Source organism: Ochotona curzoniae, unplaced genomic scaffold (genome assembly GCF_017591425.1).
Source record: "Ochotona curzoniae isolate NIBS_2020 unplaced genomic scaffold, NIBS_Ocur_1.0 scaffold_2453, whole genome shotgun sequence".
Lineage (NCBI taxonomy): Eukaryota > Metazoa > Chordata > Mammalia > Lagomorpha > Ochotonidae > Ochotona > Ochotona curzoniae.
This window is the reverse complement of record NW_024467094.1, coordinates 27,702,539-27,719,703: the sequence shown is the minus strand read 5'-3', so window position 1 is coordinate 27,719,703 and position 17,165 is coordinate 27,702,539. Positions and strand designations below refer to the sequence as shown.

Sequence of the window (17,165 nt, the reverse complement as noted above, 5' to 3'; positions counted from 1 at the left end):
GTGGCCAGGCTCAGTAGGAGCTAGGCACCCTCCTAAGCTCTCTCCTGTTAGCATCACTCTCCCAGGGACCAGGAAGGAAGGTGTTGCTATGTCTGTCCATCTGAGATCCAAACTGGACAAAGGCCTGAGCATCGCAGGAGATCTACAGGGTGGGGGTGGGGGACTCATGGGGCTTGAGGTCCCTGTGGCCAGTGAGGGCAGCTGCTGAGCCTGGGTGCTTTTGGACTGGGAGTGAGCAGAGTGAACAGCTCACAAGGGACGAGTTACGGGGACGGGCTGCGGACATTTGGGGGTTTCTGAGCACCTTCTGAAAGGGCTGGCTGCATGGAGAGCTGGTTAGGGCATTAGAGAGGTGAGATGAGGTGTGGCTGGGGTCGCCTGAAAGAGGGTATGGCTTGCAGGTAAGATAGGATTCGAGCTGGGGGGGTGTCATGTTAACCCCTGTGGGTCCCAGTGTTAGGGCAGGGTCTATAAGGCCGTTTTCTAGCCCACAGGATTTGGGGGAAGCAGAGGAGGACCATGGTCCCTAGTGATGGAGCCTCTGCTTTCCCCCCTGTGGCAACCTGACTGGGGCTCCCAAAGAGCTGGGCAGGTGAGGGCCAGGGTGGGGGAAAGGCTTGGCTGCCAAGCATCAGAGCTCCCCAGAGACTCAGACTGACCTTGGGCGAATCACATTTCAGGCCTGAGATAAACAGTGAAGCCACATGGCTGCTCAGGCCTAAATTTGAGAGGGCCAATATATCTGTAATATACAGGTCAGATAAGGCAGCAGGACCCCACCCCCCATGCCTAACCCCAGCCAGACCAGCGAACTCCCTACTACACACCCCCATTAACGAAAGTACAGCCAGGCTATGTCTCAGCAGGTCTCGTTTGGTTTTCAGAGCCAAGCCTCAGTGACCCGATGTAGCCATGACCCATGCCCTCATGGATCAGCGGTCTCAGATCATGCCGACGGAGCTCCCTGAGCAGGCCAGAGATGACTCACTGGGAAGGCATGGCCACTGTCCCCAGGTTTCTAGGGGACCCGCAGGTGTCGTGGCAGGGTTGGACTCATCCTACAGGACCCTGCAAGGCGTGGAACTGGGGTTTCTGATGCCCTAAGGAGTAAGACAACACATGGTGTGGGGGGAGGGCGCTTCCCCTGGAGCTGTCACCAGGAGTTCCTTAGAGACAAGTGGTATCTCAGGTACTTCCACTGCTTGGGACAAAGGGAGGGGAAGAGGGACTCCCTGTGAGGTCAGACTTCTTGGCACAACTGCTTCAGTACCCTCCTCTTTGCTCACCTGTGCCAGGCCCAGGCTGGCACACAAGATGCCCTCCACTCCCCTCTGTGACCCCAAAGCTTGTACCTCATCCTTATCTGCCTAGAGGGTCTGTGGTGGGTCCCTGCTGTATGGTTTCTGAGACCTGGCCAGAGCCCCGGGAGAAGCCTCAGCTCTGGCTACCCTGGGGAGACTGGATGGAGCAGCCCCACGGTTGGAAGGACAGCTCCCCTCTGCCCTCCCCAGCCTTCCCCTTCCGCGAATCAAGAAACCAGGCAGTGAGGCTCTGGGGGCTGCTTTTATGAGGGCGACCTGACAGAGGGCATGGTCCGTACAAAACCGGAAACAATACATACATATATATATTTATATACAGAGACGCGGTCCTCCGCAGGCGGCCGGGCGCCCGCGGCCCACCCCCTCCTTTGCCTCCACAGTGAAGGGCGTGGGGGCCCGGCACCCGCACCCGAGACAGCCAGCTCTTCCAGGGTATGGGGGCACATCAAGGGGAGGGGCGAGGAGGCGGGGCCAGAAATACTGAGAGATGGCATGGCGTATTTACAGGGGACAAGAAGCCAAACATTTTTTTTCCTTTTTTTTTTTTAAATGAACAGAAACCCAGGCTTGGGGACAAGGGACATGAGAAAAGTGGCAAACTGAGATGGATTCTGAAAGAGGAGGGGCCCTGGGAGCAGGGGTCTCACCTCCCTTGGTCCAAGCCCCAATTTGGGGTTAAAATAGGGGAAAGTAGGGTGGGTTTTACTTAGAAAGTGGGCTGCTGCAGGCAGGGCAGCCATGGTCTCTAAAAAGATGAGGAGTTAGTAAAACTGCCCTGCGGCTGGCCGGGACATTACAGCACAGTGTGGGGTGGGGTGGGCCAGGCCGAGCTGGTGGCAAGGCTTCCAGGTGCTGGCCCTGGGCAGTGAGAAAACTCCCCCTGGCCTGAGACCAAAGTCTGCTGCCCAGAACCCCAAAATGACCCCCTCTCCTTCCCGGCATTCCCAGGCATGACCAGGACACCCAGACCCCAGGGAGGCCCCAGAACCATTCCAGGAGATTATGGCTATTTGGCACCTGGGAAAGGGAGGCACAAGGACAATGGGGGGCTGGTGTCCGAGGCGGGGAGGGGGGAAGGAGCTGCGAAGCAGGTGTCCCGGACTCTCCCTCCCCTCCCCTAGGACACAGCACAGGAGACATCAGTGCAGGGTCAGGCCCAGCCTAGGAGCTCTGCCCCTCCCGAGACAGGAAGTGGAAGGTAGTAGGAAGGGGGGGGGGTGCCACGCCACCACCGCCCGCTCCCCCAAGGCAGGAGGGTCAGAACGCAACAGACAGCACGAGGATGAGGGATGGGGAAGGGCCAAGGAGGTGGGCTCTTGAGTCAAGGGTCCCCACAGGCAGGGTGCAGCCTCCAGTTGGCGAGATGCTGGGAGAGCCCCCAGCCCCATTCCAGTCCAGAGACAAAGGCTAGAGGTTGTAAGTCTGGCAGTTTGGTCTGCAGGTCCTTGCGTCCACCCACTCCCCGGGCCAGCCCTCAGCATCCCTTGCTACGCCCCTGGGCCTCAGCCCCATGGGGCCTCGGAGGAGGCCACCCTTCTAGCCACCTCTGTCTGCCCGGGGCCACCTGAAAGAGGCCTGTGATGCAGGCCCTCTGGTCCCTGAAGCTGGGGGAGGTGGGGTGGAGGGGGCTGGGGGAGTCGGGGCACCTGTCCCCAGGCTGGTAGGGGGTTGGGTAGGCGATTGAGGACAGGGGAGGGAGGATGATGGGAAGGACTTATAGTTCCTGTTAAGTAGAATTGGAATTCCTCAATGTCTGCAGGTTGCCTTCCAGTTCTGAGATCTGAAAAAAAAACAAAGCAGGGAGGGGCACTGGGCATGTGCCCTGCCCCTTTTCCACCGCCAGTCATGACCTCCAAGCTCCTGGCCAGTAGCAGGACTCCTCCCCTTAGGATCCCCAGGGGAGTTGGCAGATGGGGGCTCACATGCTGCCCTTCACACCAACCTACCTTGTCCAGGAGCTTGTCCATTTCCTCCTTCCTTGCCAGCTCTGACTCCTCCAGTACCCGCCGCTGTGCTGTCTCCTTCTTCAGGAACTCGATTTCCCTGGGGGCATGCAAGGGAAGGGTGTGTGGCTACGCAGTTACTCCCCTGCTCCTTCTGCCCAGGTCAGCACATCCCAGGCCTGGCCCTAGGCTGCCGTGATACTCAGTCCAGGTCCCAAAGCTTACTTAACTTGGCTCCAACCTCTGGGCTCCTTGCCTCCCTCCGCTGCTGCCCCTAGCCCCTCTCCCCATCTCCCAGTGCCCGTCCCGAGACCCGACCACGTACTTCTGCTGGTAGTCCTTGATGAGGCGCTTGGCCTTGCTGTACTTGCGCTCCAGGGCCTGGTATTGGGCCTGGGTCTCCCGCAGGTGCTCGTCCACAGCCTGGCATAGGCTCTGGGCCTCGCCCCAGTAGCCCTCCAGCTTCTCCATACGCTCCTTGTTCTCCTCCACGCTCTGCTCCAGCTGGGCCTTCTCTGCCCGCCAGCGGCCCTTCTCCTGCTCCAGGCTCTGCAGCTGAGAAAGGCAAGAACAAACCCAGGTTGGTAGGGGCTAGACAGAGCCAAGCATTCCTTACAGCCAAGACACCCTGGCTGAGGCAGAGATGGAAGGAGGGAGGCAGGAGCCTGGTCTCACAGCACCAACCCCTCCTCCCCCACTGGCTCCGTTGATCACTGATGGGCTCTGCAGTTTGGGCCAAGGCAACTCTAGCTTAGGACTCAGCCCTACCATCTGTAAAATGGGACTGATACTCACCCCCACCCCAGCACATGGGGCTATAGAGAGCTGGATGGAGTCAGACAGTAGGGCAGGTTAAGGCCATCAGTGCTCTGCATCCCCAACTGCAGCCCTAGCCCTACCCACCAGCCCATGCTTCAGGGGCTCCCAGGTGACAACAGTGCTGACCCCCGACCCTGACAGCTCAATCCTGGATCCCTTGCTCTCAGTGCCAAGGGGCATAGCCCCCACCTCACACAGCCCTGCTCTGTACTGAGCCTCAAGTCCCTTGCTCTTGCTCCTAAATTCCAGCCTCATCTCCTACCTCACAGGCACCATGCTCCAAACCAGACCTTCTATTTGCACAAACCCAGGCCTCCTTCCCCAACCCGCTGCTAACAGGCACCCATTGAGAGCCTCCCAGTGTGCAGTCCCAAGGGGGCAGGGTAGCAGATGCCTTTGGCTTTCTGTACCTCAGCCAGACTTGTCGCTACGGGACCTTTGCAGGTGCTATCCACACTGCCTGCACATTTCCCATGTGCCCTTCTCATTTCCCACTAGCTTGCCCCTTGGCTCTGGCTTTCAGAGGCGCCTCCTTCCAACGACACAGCCTCACCCCGCCCCAGCTGGACTGAGTTCCCCCCACTGCAGAGCCTGGAGTTGTTTGTAACAAGACAGGCACAAGTCTGTAGCTCCTAGCAGGGTGTGGACCCCTGGTTCTCAACTGGCACCTGCACATGGAATGCATGAACAGCGCTTGGGCCTGAGCCTCTGTTCCCTCCCCTGTGGACACCCGGGACAGGGCCTGTATCCAGAATCCAGAAATATGCTTCTTCCGCACCCTTCCCTCCCACACCCTCAGCCAGTACTCTCTGGGCAGGGCTTGGCTGCCCCTGCCAGAATGCTGCCTCCGGGTCCTGTTCACCTATGCCCTCACCCACCTAATACGCAGTTACTTTCTGAAACTCCCATGGCCATGCATCCCTGGACTGCCTGCAGGAGCCAGGATGCCACAGGCCACAGCCCAACCCTGGCAGGCCACCAGGCCTCCTCCCAACACAGCTGCCAAGCCCTAGCTCCTTTCGCTGCCAGGAACGCCCTGCCTCCTGCCTCTGTCATCTAAACCCTGCCTCTCCCCAAGGCTCAACTTTACGCTCACCCTTTGCGTGTGCTGGGTATACATACACCTGTGTGCACGGCACTTGTAGACCTGCCTCTCCCTACCACACCAGAAGCCCCAAGGGGGCTGGAGATTCAGTTTGCTGGGCCTTGGTGAGGGGGTGGGGGAAGCTTGGCAGGTTTTTCACAGGGACTGTGAGCATGCACATTCCTGCATGCATGTGTGTGTGGCCTGTGCGTGTCACAGCTGGCAGTAATGCCCATGTCCTGGGACGCCCTTCCTAGACCAGTTGCTCAGCACACCCAGGCCAATGGCCCTGGAGAGGATGCTGAAGAGCAGCCTGGGACTTAGGCCTCTGTGGCTGAGTCTGCAGAACATGGGGGTAACTGGGTATGTGGCTACCACTTAACCAGGCTGGCACGAGCCTGGATGTGTGCCACTGGGTGGCCATATTTGTCACTGGACCTGGAGGCAGAGGACATGAGGAGAAAGACGCAGGGTGATCGGTACAGCCCCTGAGGCACTGGCTTTTAAGTGAGCATCTGAGAGGCACCAGATGCTGTGCGAAGGACCTGACAGGTGCTATCCATGAACTCCTTCCTGAGGACCAAAGAGCACTGCTACAATGATGGTCCCATTTCACAGATGAAGAGGCTGAGGCACAGCACAGTGAGTGGTGGAGCGGGACACCAGACTCAAGCTCTCCTGAGGCGCATGTACCCCTGGGTGCTTACGGTGTGCACAGGTGGAGGGTGAGAGAAGATCCTTCCCCTAGAGCTGAGACACGGGTCTTTTGCCCACAGGCATGGCACACATGTGCACACACATGTGCCTTGCAACAAGACACACACACCACACTCACCTTTCTCTTGAGCTGCTGGATTTCTGCCTCAGTCACGGCGTGTTTGATCTGCAGCTGTGGGCACAAGGACAGGCACTCAGCTCCAGCTGAGACAGGTGACTGGCGTGCCCCCTCCCCAATCCATCTCTGCTCCTGCCAAGGGCTCCCACCTCCTTGAACTTGTGCACCAGCTTCTCAGGCTCCATGTCCACGGGGGACAGCGCGTCCTCGTTCTCCGCTAGCTCGAACACCTCAATGGCCACCTCGCTGCCCGGGAATGTGGGACTCAGCTCTTCCTCCTCATCAGTGGCATACTCCCCTGTCTGCCAAGAGAGAGAGGCTGCCCACGTTGGACTGGGAGCAGCCACGGCTGTGATCCTTGCCTCCCTGTCATGATTCATGTGTTCTGTGATGATCAGGGGAGGCTCCTGAAGGCAAGGGTTGTATATCCCTAAGATTGGGACTCTTTTTTCTTTTAATATATACTTTTTAAAGACTTATTTATTTTCATTGGAAAGGCAGATATACAGAGAGGAGGAGTGACAGAGAGGAAGACCCTCCATCTGACAGTTCACTCCCCAAGTGGCTGCAATGGCCGGAGCTGAGCCAATCTGAAGACAAGAACCAGGAGCTCCTCCAGGTCTCCCACATGGGTGCAGGGTCCCAAGGCTTTGGGCCGTCCTCCACTGCTTTCCCAGGCCACAAGCAGGGAGCTAGATGGGAAGTGGAGCTGCCGAGACTAGAACCGGCACCCATATGGGATCCCAGCGTGTGCGAGGACCTTAACCACTATGCTATCGCACCAGGCCCGAAGGCTGGGATTCTGGACATACAGCCCGAACCGTCCCCTTTATACAGGGGTCACCATCTGCCTCGCTCCTCAGATTAGATCTGAGAAGAGGATGCACTCCAAACAGAAGATGAAACCATTGGGTACTTGGGGACACAGAATAGCACTTCAGAATTCTAAATTTAGGGGATCTTATAAACCTGCAGAAATAACTAATGTTGTGTGTGGCCGCCAGGGGGCACCCGTGTTGCCAGCAGGCCGGCACCACCTACTTCTTCGTCATCCTCCCCATACTGGGCGTATCTCTGCTCCATCATCTCCCGCTGCCATCGCTCCTGTTCCAAGGTCTGCTGGATTAGCTGGGCCACTTCACTCTGCTCCCCGGGCCGTTCCCGGCCAATCAGAAACCTGCAGGGGCACCGGCGTCATCCTGGGACTCTGTCCTCAGCTATGTGAACCACCATCCTCCCTGCTGGTACTCCCCTCTCTAAACCCAGGCCCTCCCAGGAGAGGTGAAATGAGAGGGCTGCTGAGTGTTAATAATGAATGGAGGAGCTGGGGACCTTCCTGAGTTTCCCCCCAGGGGAGGCGGAGGGGGAGGTGGGTACAGGAAGGTCCACCAGCCAGAGCCCCTGGCCAACTGGAGGAGCCCATTATCTGCCAGCCTCTGGGCTGGGCTGCAGGGGACCTGAGCTCAGAAGCTTAGAAGCTGCTTAAGGTCCACCATGCTGGTGCTGGGAGAAAGTGAGGCAGGGGGATGATGCTGCTGGCTCCTGCCAGCAGGGGCGGGGGCTGCCAAGCTGTGCTGGGTAGGCTCCAAGCCTTGGCGCTTCAGGAAAGGGGCGGGACGATGGCGACTGGAGATTAGGATGGAGAGGAAACAGTGGGACTTCCAGGCACCAACTCCTCCTCCCCGTGGCCACCCACATCCTGTTTCTCTTCACCACCCTTTCCTGGGGGCAGCCCTGCTCTTGGAGGGGGCCAATGAGTGACCCTTCAGATGCTACATTGAAGGTGGGCCGTCCGTCCCCTGGGAGCATTGAACCCACAAGTTTGGGGTGAGGTCTTCCTGGGAGAGAAGGACACACATCCCACCTCCCACTCCCCACCCCTGCATATCTTGCTTCCTCATCAGTCAGGGTCAGGTAGCAACGGGAGAGGATGGTGTGAAGGGACATGCATGATAGGGCTGGAAACCTGGGGACTGTGGGCCAGTGCTGTCTTGGGAGCTGGGATGGGAAGGCAGGCCTTGGGCAAGCAACTGCACACACAGCAGCCAGCGACTTCCCCCAGGAGCAGGCACCCAGAACCGAACTGGCAGTGGGCAGGGGGCACGTCAGCTGCGTGAAGGCTCAGCTTCCCTCTGCCGGGGCTCTCACCGAACGCGGCCCTTGGTGTTGCGGAGCACGGAGGCTGCAAAGCTCTGGGTCACGCCCACCAGGCTGGTTCCATCCACCTCCACCAGGAGGTCATTGACCTGGATTCTAGGGCAGGAGAGCAAGGGAATTTTCAGCCATCTTGGCAAGATGAATGAATAAACACAAAGGCAATGGAATGACAAAGCTTAGAGTGACACAATGCAGCCTAAGATAACCCAAACATGTCTTAGCTATTTTTGAGAAATATTGTTACTCTTTGTAAAAACATAAGATGGGTGCTAAAATAAGATATACTTCTGTAATCCCCCAATAGACTTATCAATGTATTTCATCTTGCTGTTTCCTTCCAATATTCAGTTGAGACATAAACACACACACACACGTGTGCACATTCTCACACACAAAAGGTTGAGTAGAAACTGTGGGGCAAGGCTGACCCCTCCCTTTGGGGCTTTGTCCACCTGCATAAAATGCACCAGGCCAGGTCCACGGTATGGGTAGGGACAGCAGAGGGAGCCAAGCAGACATGGTCCAGGCAGGGAAGGACAGCAGGTACACTTCCCATGACAGTCTCACTCTGGTCTCCTCCTCCACCACAGCTGACATGTAGTGTGACACCCTTAGAACTCACCTGTTTCCACACATGACAGCAGGCGTCCAGCAGCACCTGCGTGTCACACCACCCTCTCACACAGACCTTTCTACATGTACCTGAGTCCACAGGTGCCCTGGAGGGCACACTCTCTGATCCCTCTCTCCTATATATACTCTGCTGGACCACCCCACCACACCACTTCTCTTTGCCTGAAGGGCACAGGGGTGGGGGGACCTTCTGGCCACCTCCTGCTCCCACCATTGCCTTCCTGGGAGATCCAGACATTCCCTTGGGGGTCTGGCACACACACACACAGCAAGAAATGGCTCACCCATCCACAAGGGCCTGAGTCTGTGGACAAGCTCCTGTGCACACACGCACACCCCCAATCCACCAGCAACAGGGGAAAGGCGCTGGCAAGTTTGGCTTAGGGACAGAGGATGCTGTCACCCTTCCTTTCCCTGCACTCCCCACACCACCCGGACAACAGTCAGGAGTCCCCTCTAGCCTGGTGACCCACAGTCCCCCAACTCTGGCTAGATCTCCCATCATCTCTGTCCCAGGGAGGGGCTGGGTTTGCTGCTGTGCTGGGGTATGCCTTGTGGCCTTCCCCAAACACCACATACAAAGTAGAAAAGCCAACACTGGGTGGTTCAGCTGACCATCCCTGAACCTTTTTCCCCCAAACTCACCCCTCTAGACAGAGACATGCCATGCTAGCCCATGTACATGCAAACAGTGGCCCATCTCCAGCCCACCTCCAGGCTGGGCCGGTCATATACACACAACTGGATATCCCCTCTGAGCTGCAATCAACCTCCTGTGCTAACTCCTGCTCATGCTGCAGCACTCAGTCTGCGTGAACCTCCTCCCAGAGGTGCCCCGAGGGCAAGTGTGTCCGTCCACAGGCTTAATGCTGTCTGCCTTGCTACACCGCCAACTTCCCCAAGGAGTCATGGAGGATGCCCAAATGTACTTCGGACACAGCTTCCATGCTGCACACTCCATACTCTGGCCTGATGCCTGCCCAGAGCCAGGGCAGCTGTACACTCCCCTCCCTGGAATGCAAGCAGAAGTGCCAGGGCCTGGCACAGCTGTGGCCCATCCCCAGAGATGATCCCATGGATGGCAGCTGGCAGAGGAGGGAGGGTGGGGAAGTACCTGCCGTCCCGATGGGCCGCACCACCCTCAGTCACGGTCTTGACGAAGATGCCCAGCTTCTCCAGGCCCATGTCAGCCCCAGCCCCCATGCCAATGATGCTGATGCCCAAGCCTTCGGAGTCTGGAAGGGAAAAGGAGACACTAGAGCTGACGGGAGGGCCTTTTGCTCCTCAGCCCTCCCTGTAGGGCAAACCCTGTTTCAGGAGTCAAACCCTATGCCCAAGGATGTCCTGTTGCTGGGGAAGGGGCACGGCTGGTTGTGCAGTTGGGCTCCTGGGTCACTTGCTGCCCTTTGCCCCGTGTGTGGAACTGACAGGTAGGAGAGTGTGCCAGGGTGGCTTATCACCAGGTGGAGCTTGTGCAGGCAGAAAGTGTGACTGGAGTCCCCACCCCATCCCACCCCCTGGGGTGGCAGTGATAGGCTTGTTCCTAAGCCCTTTGTTCCCTCTCCCTAAGCGGTCCCATCTCTCCAAACAGCTGCAGGGACCAAAGACCTGATTTCCTCTGCCAACCACACCTGCCCACATACCACCCAGGGCACTGACATCTGAACTCCCAGCCAGCCTCTCCCACACCCTGTTCCCTGGTGGGACCGGCACCACCACCCTCCAGCTGCCAGCAAGGAGGCCCCTGGATTCCTCCCACTGGCCTCCGCTCAAGCCAAACATCCACCAGCCCCCATGACTCTCTCCCCAGTCCACACCAGTGTTGTCTCTCCACCCACTGGCATGCCTGTCCCTGCCTCACAGCCTGAGGCTGTCCTCCCAGCACCCCTTTCCCACCTGTTAAAAGCTTCCAACCTACCTGCCCAGTGCCTGTAGGTGTCATGCTCTCACTGTGAATATGCGGTCCCATCTCCTCTTCTGTCCTGGACTCCCGGACAGAAGCTGGGTCCCCAAAGCTCAACTCAAGCCCTGCTTCCTTCCATGAGAGTCTGCCCCTATTCCAGGCCTCCCCTCTGCTCAGGCCTCCAGACAGATGTGTCCTCAACAGCCTTCTTTCTCCATCCTTGGGCCTCCCTACCAGCATTCTCAAAGTGACACCTCACAATTAATCCCTCAGCACACAGGGAGCCAACACGGCTCTATGGCCAGGTTGGAGATATGTGCCCAGGCCATTTTAAGGCCTTCCCAGGGCTGCAGCTGGTACCAGAGCGGTGGTCCTGGAGTCAGCCCAGCTATGTACCTGCTGCCCGGACCCAGTGGCTCACCCTTCTCCAGCTCCACGGGGAATAGCTCCAGCCGCTCCACACGCTTCTCTAGTTCATACTCTGCGGAAGCCGCCATGGGGTCCACATCCTCGTTGCGCCGATCGTAGTCTTCATTGGAGTAGGTGCTGAACACCTGGGGAGAGGACCACTCATCAGAGGATGGCAGGACAGGGGCGGGACTGGTAGCAGGAGACTGAGGGGCAGCTGAAGCCCTAGCTCCATGCCCTGCTCTCCACTGCCATGTCTTCCCTGTTCCCCAGGCAACCAAGACACAACCTCAGATCTGAGTGAAAATCCCTGTCATTCCAGAAAGGTGGAAGGGAGGGGTGGAGGCACAGGTGGAAAGAAAAGGCCCTGGCTTTTCCCGATTCACTCTGCAGCACTGACCAGCATGGGGGCCTGTCTGCAGTAGTGGCAGGACAAGCCCAGATGGAAGGTCACTTAGGAACCAGACCCCAGGCCAGAGAGAGAGAGAGATATTGGGATTTAGAGATCCAGGCAGAGAGAGCCAGATGCCAAGAAGCAGGCTGCACAGAAGAGGGGGAGACAAGAATGCCAGCTGGGCAGGGGGAGGGTACATGCTGCCAGGCGGAAGGGAACAGAAGCCAGGGGTGCAGAGAGGCAGAGGCACATCCAGGAAGGACCCTGCCTGCCCCCACAGAGGAAGGGCAGGACCCCCAGGGAACAGAGGGGTGAAGACTGGGTTCTCTGCTCTGCTCCCAAGTGGGGTACTCAAAAGTACCACCTGGGGTACCGGGTGGCAGCCCTTGGAGCCATGAGGGCAGGAGCGGCTCCCCCATGGCATGGGGATTCCTTGCTAGGGTCCTCTCTGCAGCAGCACAGGCCCCATGGGCAGGCAGCAACACTATACTGTGTCCCAGCCTTTGGGCCGGCTCCAGGTCATCCCCACGACCATCACCCCAGCAGAGGCTCCCTGAGCTCCACGCATGAAGGAGGTGCAGGCACGGGCCTTCATCGGGCAGCAGCCGGTGTGCTCTCCTCCCATCTGACAAGTGGCCCCAGACCCCTCAGAGACCCTAGTTTTGCAAAACAATCAAAGATGCTGGGTCTGATGTCCAAGGTCATGGTCACACATGGGTTAGATGGCACAGAAGCAGCACAGGACCGGTCTGTACCCAGCTGGGCTCTGTCCCCTGGTTCAGGTGCCCAGGCCAGGGCCCCTGCAAACCAACTCTGGCACACTTTCACATCTGACCCCCTAGGCTACAGGAAAGGATGCCCTCCTTCTCATCCCTCTCCTGGATCAACCAAACCCCTCTGCAGGCACATACAGGACACCCCTCACCCTGGCTCTACCCTCCTCTAGTCACCTTCTCTACCTCAAATCCCCTGTTGCCCGCGGGTATTCCCCATGTCTCCCATGGCAGCAGGATGGCTGTGGGTCCTGCCCTACTTCTATAGGTGACCATCTGGAAAAATCAGGCTTCCCGTCTATACCTGAAGCTCCGTCCTTTCCAAGGGCAACAATTGGGTCATTTGTGGGACATGGGGAAGGGGTGGGCCCAGAGAGAAGAAAAACCAGGGTCCCTGTGCCACAGTGGGGCGGAGGAAATCCCCAGCAAGTCCGACACACGGGGCCGCACCACACGCCCCGGCTCTGTGCCTGCCGGGCAGGCCAGCTTCAGAGGCCCCAGGGAGTCGGGAAGTACTGCTCTAAATCAGGTGCTATTTTTTGCCAGAAAATCAGGGTAAGATGTCAGATATAGACAGAAGCCTGGACTGCACTCATCTCTGAGGGCAGGAGATGGTGGGATCCTGAACCTCCCTCCAGGATCCCACTGCCTGCACACAGGAAGTGTGGATTGGAAGGTCCTGGGCCAGGGGAGGAGGGCAGCAGTCTTGTACTTGTGACCTTGCATGCTAGGAGAGGGGCAGAGAGGGACAGGATCTTGGTAGCTTCCTCCTCTAGAGTCGTCATGGAAACTACAAGCAAACAGAAGGGGGTTGGCTGGGATGGGTAAAGGCTGGGCAGGGTCCAGCCTAGGAGGTCCAGCAACCTGGACACTCCCCTGGGCTGAGGCCTGGGGTAGTGAGAGAGACCTGCAGAGGCTGCCTGTGCAGGTCAAGTGGGGGTGGGGGTCGCTTGGCTGTTGGGGTCTCCCTCACTCCTTAGTGGCAGTGCTCCAAGGACCTCAAACCGCTGGCCCCAGCCTACAACAAGCCTTCCACCAGCAGCAGTATTGGGTACAGGGGTCCCCACCAGTGGCAGCTTCCATCCATCTCCCAGGCCACCTGACAAAGTGGCAAGAGCACCAGGGGAGGACAACTGCCAAGACCTTGGGCACTGTCCGGTGTGCAGCCAAGAGCAAAGGCATGTAGGTCACTGCCAGGCACCCTGGGGGCTCTGCCATGCCACTCTTCTTCCTGCCCAAGGCCTGACCCCCCACTGCCCTAACCAGTCACATGGTCACACAAGACCTGCGCGCTGCTTCCCTCTTTCAGTTCTGCAAAGCTGGGGGTGGAAGGGGAGGCACAGACAAGAGGGAGGAGGCCTGCATTTCCCTTCACCTTTTTGGGAGGTTCCACCCCATACCACTTTTGCCTGCGTATGGGGCCACCAGCGCCCTGGCCCCAACCTCTGCAGAAAGGAATGTGTGGGCCAGGAACACAAAAGCAAGCATCCCAAGCCCTAAGTAGGCAGGACGGATGCAGAGGAGCCCAAGAGTGCCTAGGCCAGGCAGCAAGAGGAGGAGCCTGAGGGCAGGTCGGGGCAGGTCACCACCTGACAATCGCCCCTGCTCTGACAAACAGCTGGCACTCCCCCTACTCCTCATCCCCCCCCCAAGGGTGGGAACTTCTGGGAAGGGGGCTGGGCAGCAGGGGCTGACTCAGCCTGCCAAAGCCAAGCGGGCTGCCTAGCTGGCTGGCTGGCAAGGGGGGGTGGGGTGGCGTGCACGTGGCGGAGGCGTCGCGGGCGCCCAGCGCACTCACTTGGATGGGCGCAGTGCTGAAATGGATCTTTCGGCTCGGGGCTGGGTCCTCTTCCTCCGACAGCCCCGGGATCTCCACGCACCCCGACTCGGGCTCATAGGGAGGCTCACCGTCTTCCTCATCGTCTTCGTCGTCCTCCTCCAGGGCGCTGCCCGCAGAGTCCTCCCCGAGCCCACTGTAGGCGCTTACGTCCACCAAGTCCGCCTCTGAGAAGTCCTCCTTTCTGGACTCCTCAGCCTCCTCGGCAGCAGGGGCCAGGTCCGGGGCTGGGCCATGGCCTACCACCCCCCTCTCCAGCGCTGCCACTGTCACCGCAGCCTCATCCTCGGGCACAGCTGGGGCCTTGGGCTCTTCGGGTGCAGAGCTGGCTGTGGTGGCCGCCGTGACACTACTGCCATTCTCCAGAGCTGCATGGACCGTCACCTCGGCCTGGATCACATCCCCGGGTGCCGATTCGGCCTCCGACTCCCCGCTCTCCTCTACTTCCACCGGCTTGATCTTGCGCACCTCCCGGGGCTTGGGGGGCGGCCGGGCGGGAGCCACGCGGTGCTGTGGTGGCTGCTGCCCCCCGGGGCCGCGCTCCTTGTCAGACGGGGCCTCCCCCGACGGGGCAGATGGCGGGGGCGGCGGCTGGGGCGAGGGCGTGGGTGCGGGCCCGGGTGGCTGAAACACGCGGGACCGCTTACTGACCAGCTTGGAGTTGACCTGGGGCACCCCTGCTGCGGCGGCCCTGGAGGGACCAGGTCCTCGGTGGAGGCCGGTCCTCGAATCGGCCTTTTCGAAGACGGCGCTGAGTTGGCTGACCGTGGGCGACACGGCATCGGCGTCTAGCTTGTCCAGAGCCTCAGTGCTGCCGTTGAAGCGGACCACGACGTCCAGCTTCCGGTCCTGCAGGCCGGCGCGCTCCTGCCTCAGCAGCCTGCGCGCAGCGGCCTCCTTGTCGCCGCCTGCGGCCGCCGGGGCGCTACGCTCGAACAGCTTCCGCGTCTCCTGCAGCCGGGACGGCGGGTGCGGCGGCGGTGCGGGCTGCGCCGAGGGCGCGGGCTTGGAGTCGAAGCGGCTCACACGCTCCGACACGCTGGTGCCCAGCTTGAGCAGGGCGCTGTGGTCCACGTTCTCGTTGAGGCTGCTGGCCCGCGGCAGCGACAGGCGCACGCCGCGCTCGGACGCCCGCGGGGCCTCGGCCAGGCCCGCGCCGCCCGCCTCCCCCGGCGGCCCCGCCGTCGTGCCCATCTGCAGAAACATACTTTTGATGCGGTGGACGTTGGAGCCATATTTCTTGTGGTGGGCCACCTTGGGGGCTTCATCTGGCCCGGACGCGTCGGGCGGCTTCAGCGCCTGGATGCCCGCCTCGTAGGCACTGCGGTGCGGGGAGGCGCTCCGGAGGGGACCCCCGGCCCCCCGCGGCTCCGTCTTCATCATGATGGGGGGAGCCGGGTTCGCATCCCCCCGCTGCTGCCTGCGCCTCCCCTCCCACAGGCGGCCGGCCAAGTCGGGACCACCGCCCCCTCCCCCCGAAGAAAGGAACCCCGACAGGCTTTTTTTTTTTTTAAGGTCCTTCCAAAACCAAGCTGCCAAAATCAGTTAACCCCCTCGCTTTGAAAAAAAAAATTTAAAGCCACCCTCCACCTCCCAGCGGGAGGGCGCCCAGTGTGGGGTCGCCTCCCCCAACCTAGCCGCCCAGGGACAGGCCAGTCCCCTCGCACCCCGTGCGGCCTGGCCCGCTTGCCTGCACCCCAATTTACGAGAGCGGCGGCCGGGGCCGGTGGGACCGCGCGCCCTGCCCGCGAAGCAGCGGCCGCGGCGCCGGCTCACATCGTCCGAGGCGGTGTCAGCGGCGCTGGCAGCCCGGGGGCCTCGGCTCTCCGGGGGCCCGGCAGCCCGGCGTCCATGGCCGCTCGGCGGGCCGGGGCCGCTCCGCCGCCGCCTCCCTCCCTCCCTCCCTCCCCCCCGCGCCCCGAGCCTCGCTCTTTCTCTGGTTCTGCCCGAGCGGCGGCTGCCGGAGACCGAGCGGCTGCCCTTCTCGCCGCCGCCGCTGGGGGACTGGCACCTCTGGGTCCTAAAGGGATCGGATTTCCGGGGCCGGAGCCTTTGAGCCCTCCCCTTCCCCTCCCCTGCCCACCGCCAGAGGCGGGGGAGGGGGCAGCGTTCCCCTGCCCTCCCGCTTTGCACCTTGTCGCTCCCGCCGCGAGCGGAGATTTATTGGACCCCACGTCACCCGCGACCTCCAAGACACGCTGAAAGGAGGCCCTGGGGGGGTCCCAGGACGACCCCTCTCCTCCCTAGACCTGAAGGGCAGGGCGCGGTGGGGGGAGGTGGCCAGGGGCGGGAGCCAATCACTTCCCTCGGCCTGTGGAGCTCCGTGGTGAGCTTCAAGGCCCTAAACTTGGGAGGATGCCCTGGGCAAAAAATACAGATTTCCAGGCCCTTGCCCCAATCGCCTGAATCAGGGAAATTGCAATGGCAGGGCCCAGGAATCTGCATTTGAACACCCTCCCCCGGGGCCCTTGAAGGTGTCAAACTTGGACCCAGCATTGCCCTCCTTTTGTGACTCTAGAAGGTGGGGGTGGGGAATGCGAACAGGAGGCAGTTCCCCCTCAGCCAAACGTCAGGGGGCTGCCCAGGCTGCCCTTTGCCCTTTGAGAGCCTCTGGAGAGCAGCCAGCTGTGCACCCCAGGCTGTTCAGAAAGGCGGGGAGGAGATCCAGCTCCAGGCCCCCAGCAGGCCACTGCAGCTGCCCACAGAGGAAGAAAGGGTTTGTAGGGAGGAATTTGGAGGCCTGGAGCCAAAGTTTCCCCAGTGACAGCTCTAACTTGAGTCTCTGATTTAAAGGATCCTGGCCAGTGTGTGCCAAGGGGTAGACCTACAGCTTCCCCCCTACCCCTGCACCAAGTGACCCAGAGAGCTGCTGTCATGCTCCCGCCCTCCCCCCCACCCCCAATGCTGCCACACTCAGACCAAGGGGCCTGGGGCTGCCCTATATGCCAGGCCCAATGCTTGGGTCCTGGCCGTCCAAGTCTACCCTCTGGACAGATCCAGAAGCACCACCCCATTCCACAGAGCCCAGGAACTGAGAAACAGGGTGGATCCTAGGAC

The 17,165-nt window shown here is 60.3% G+C and overlaps 1 protein-coding gene across 1 annotated transcript; it reads right to left on the bottom strand.

The window, feature by feature from the left end:
* Positions 1-1,550: 1,550 nt before the first annotated feature.
* PPP1R9B (protein phosphatase 1 regulatory subunit 9B) lies at positions 1,551-15,977 on the bottom strand. Its single transcript, XM_041001757.1, has 10 exons — positions 14,070-15,977; positions 11,118-11,250; positions 9,908-10,028; positions 8,152-8,256; positions 7,045-7,180; positions 6,153-6,305; positions 6,004-6,057; positions 3,591-3,820; positions 3,269-3,365; positions 1,551-3,102 (listed from the first exon to the last, which is right to left on the bottom strand). Exons 1-10 carry the CDS (start codon positions 15,489-15,491, stop codon positions 3,049-3,051), a joined length of 2,505 nt encoding a protein of 834 aa, XP_040857691.1. The 5' UTR covers positions 15,492-15,977; the 3' UTR covers positions 1,551-3,048.
* Between the last annotated feature and the right edge of the window lie 1,188 nt (positions 15,978-17,165).

Bases quoted from the DNA above. Each gene is read 5' to 3' on its own strand.
- PPP1R9B (XM_041001757.1), bottom strand. From the start codon at position 15,491: ATGATGAAGACGGAGCCGCGGGGGGCCGGGGGTCCCCTCCGGAGCGCC. The intron at 8,257-9,907 runs GTACTTCCCCAC...CTCCTGCCCTAG, and splicing joins GCGGCCCATCGGGACGGCAG to AATCCAGGTCAATGACCTCC. The intron at 3,821-6,003 runs GTGAGTGTGGTG...TGCCTTTCTCAG, and splicing joins TCCAGCAGCTCAAGAGAAAG to CTGCAGAGCCTGGAGCAGGA.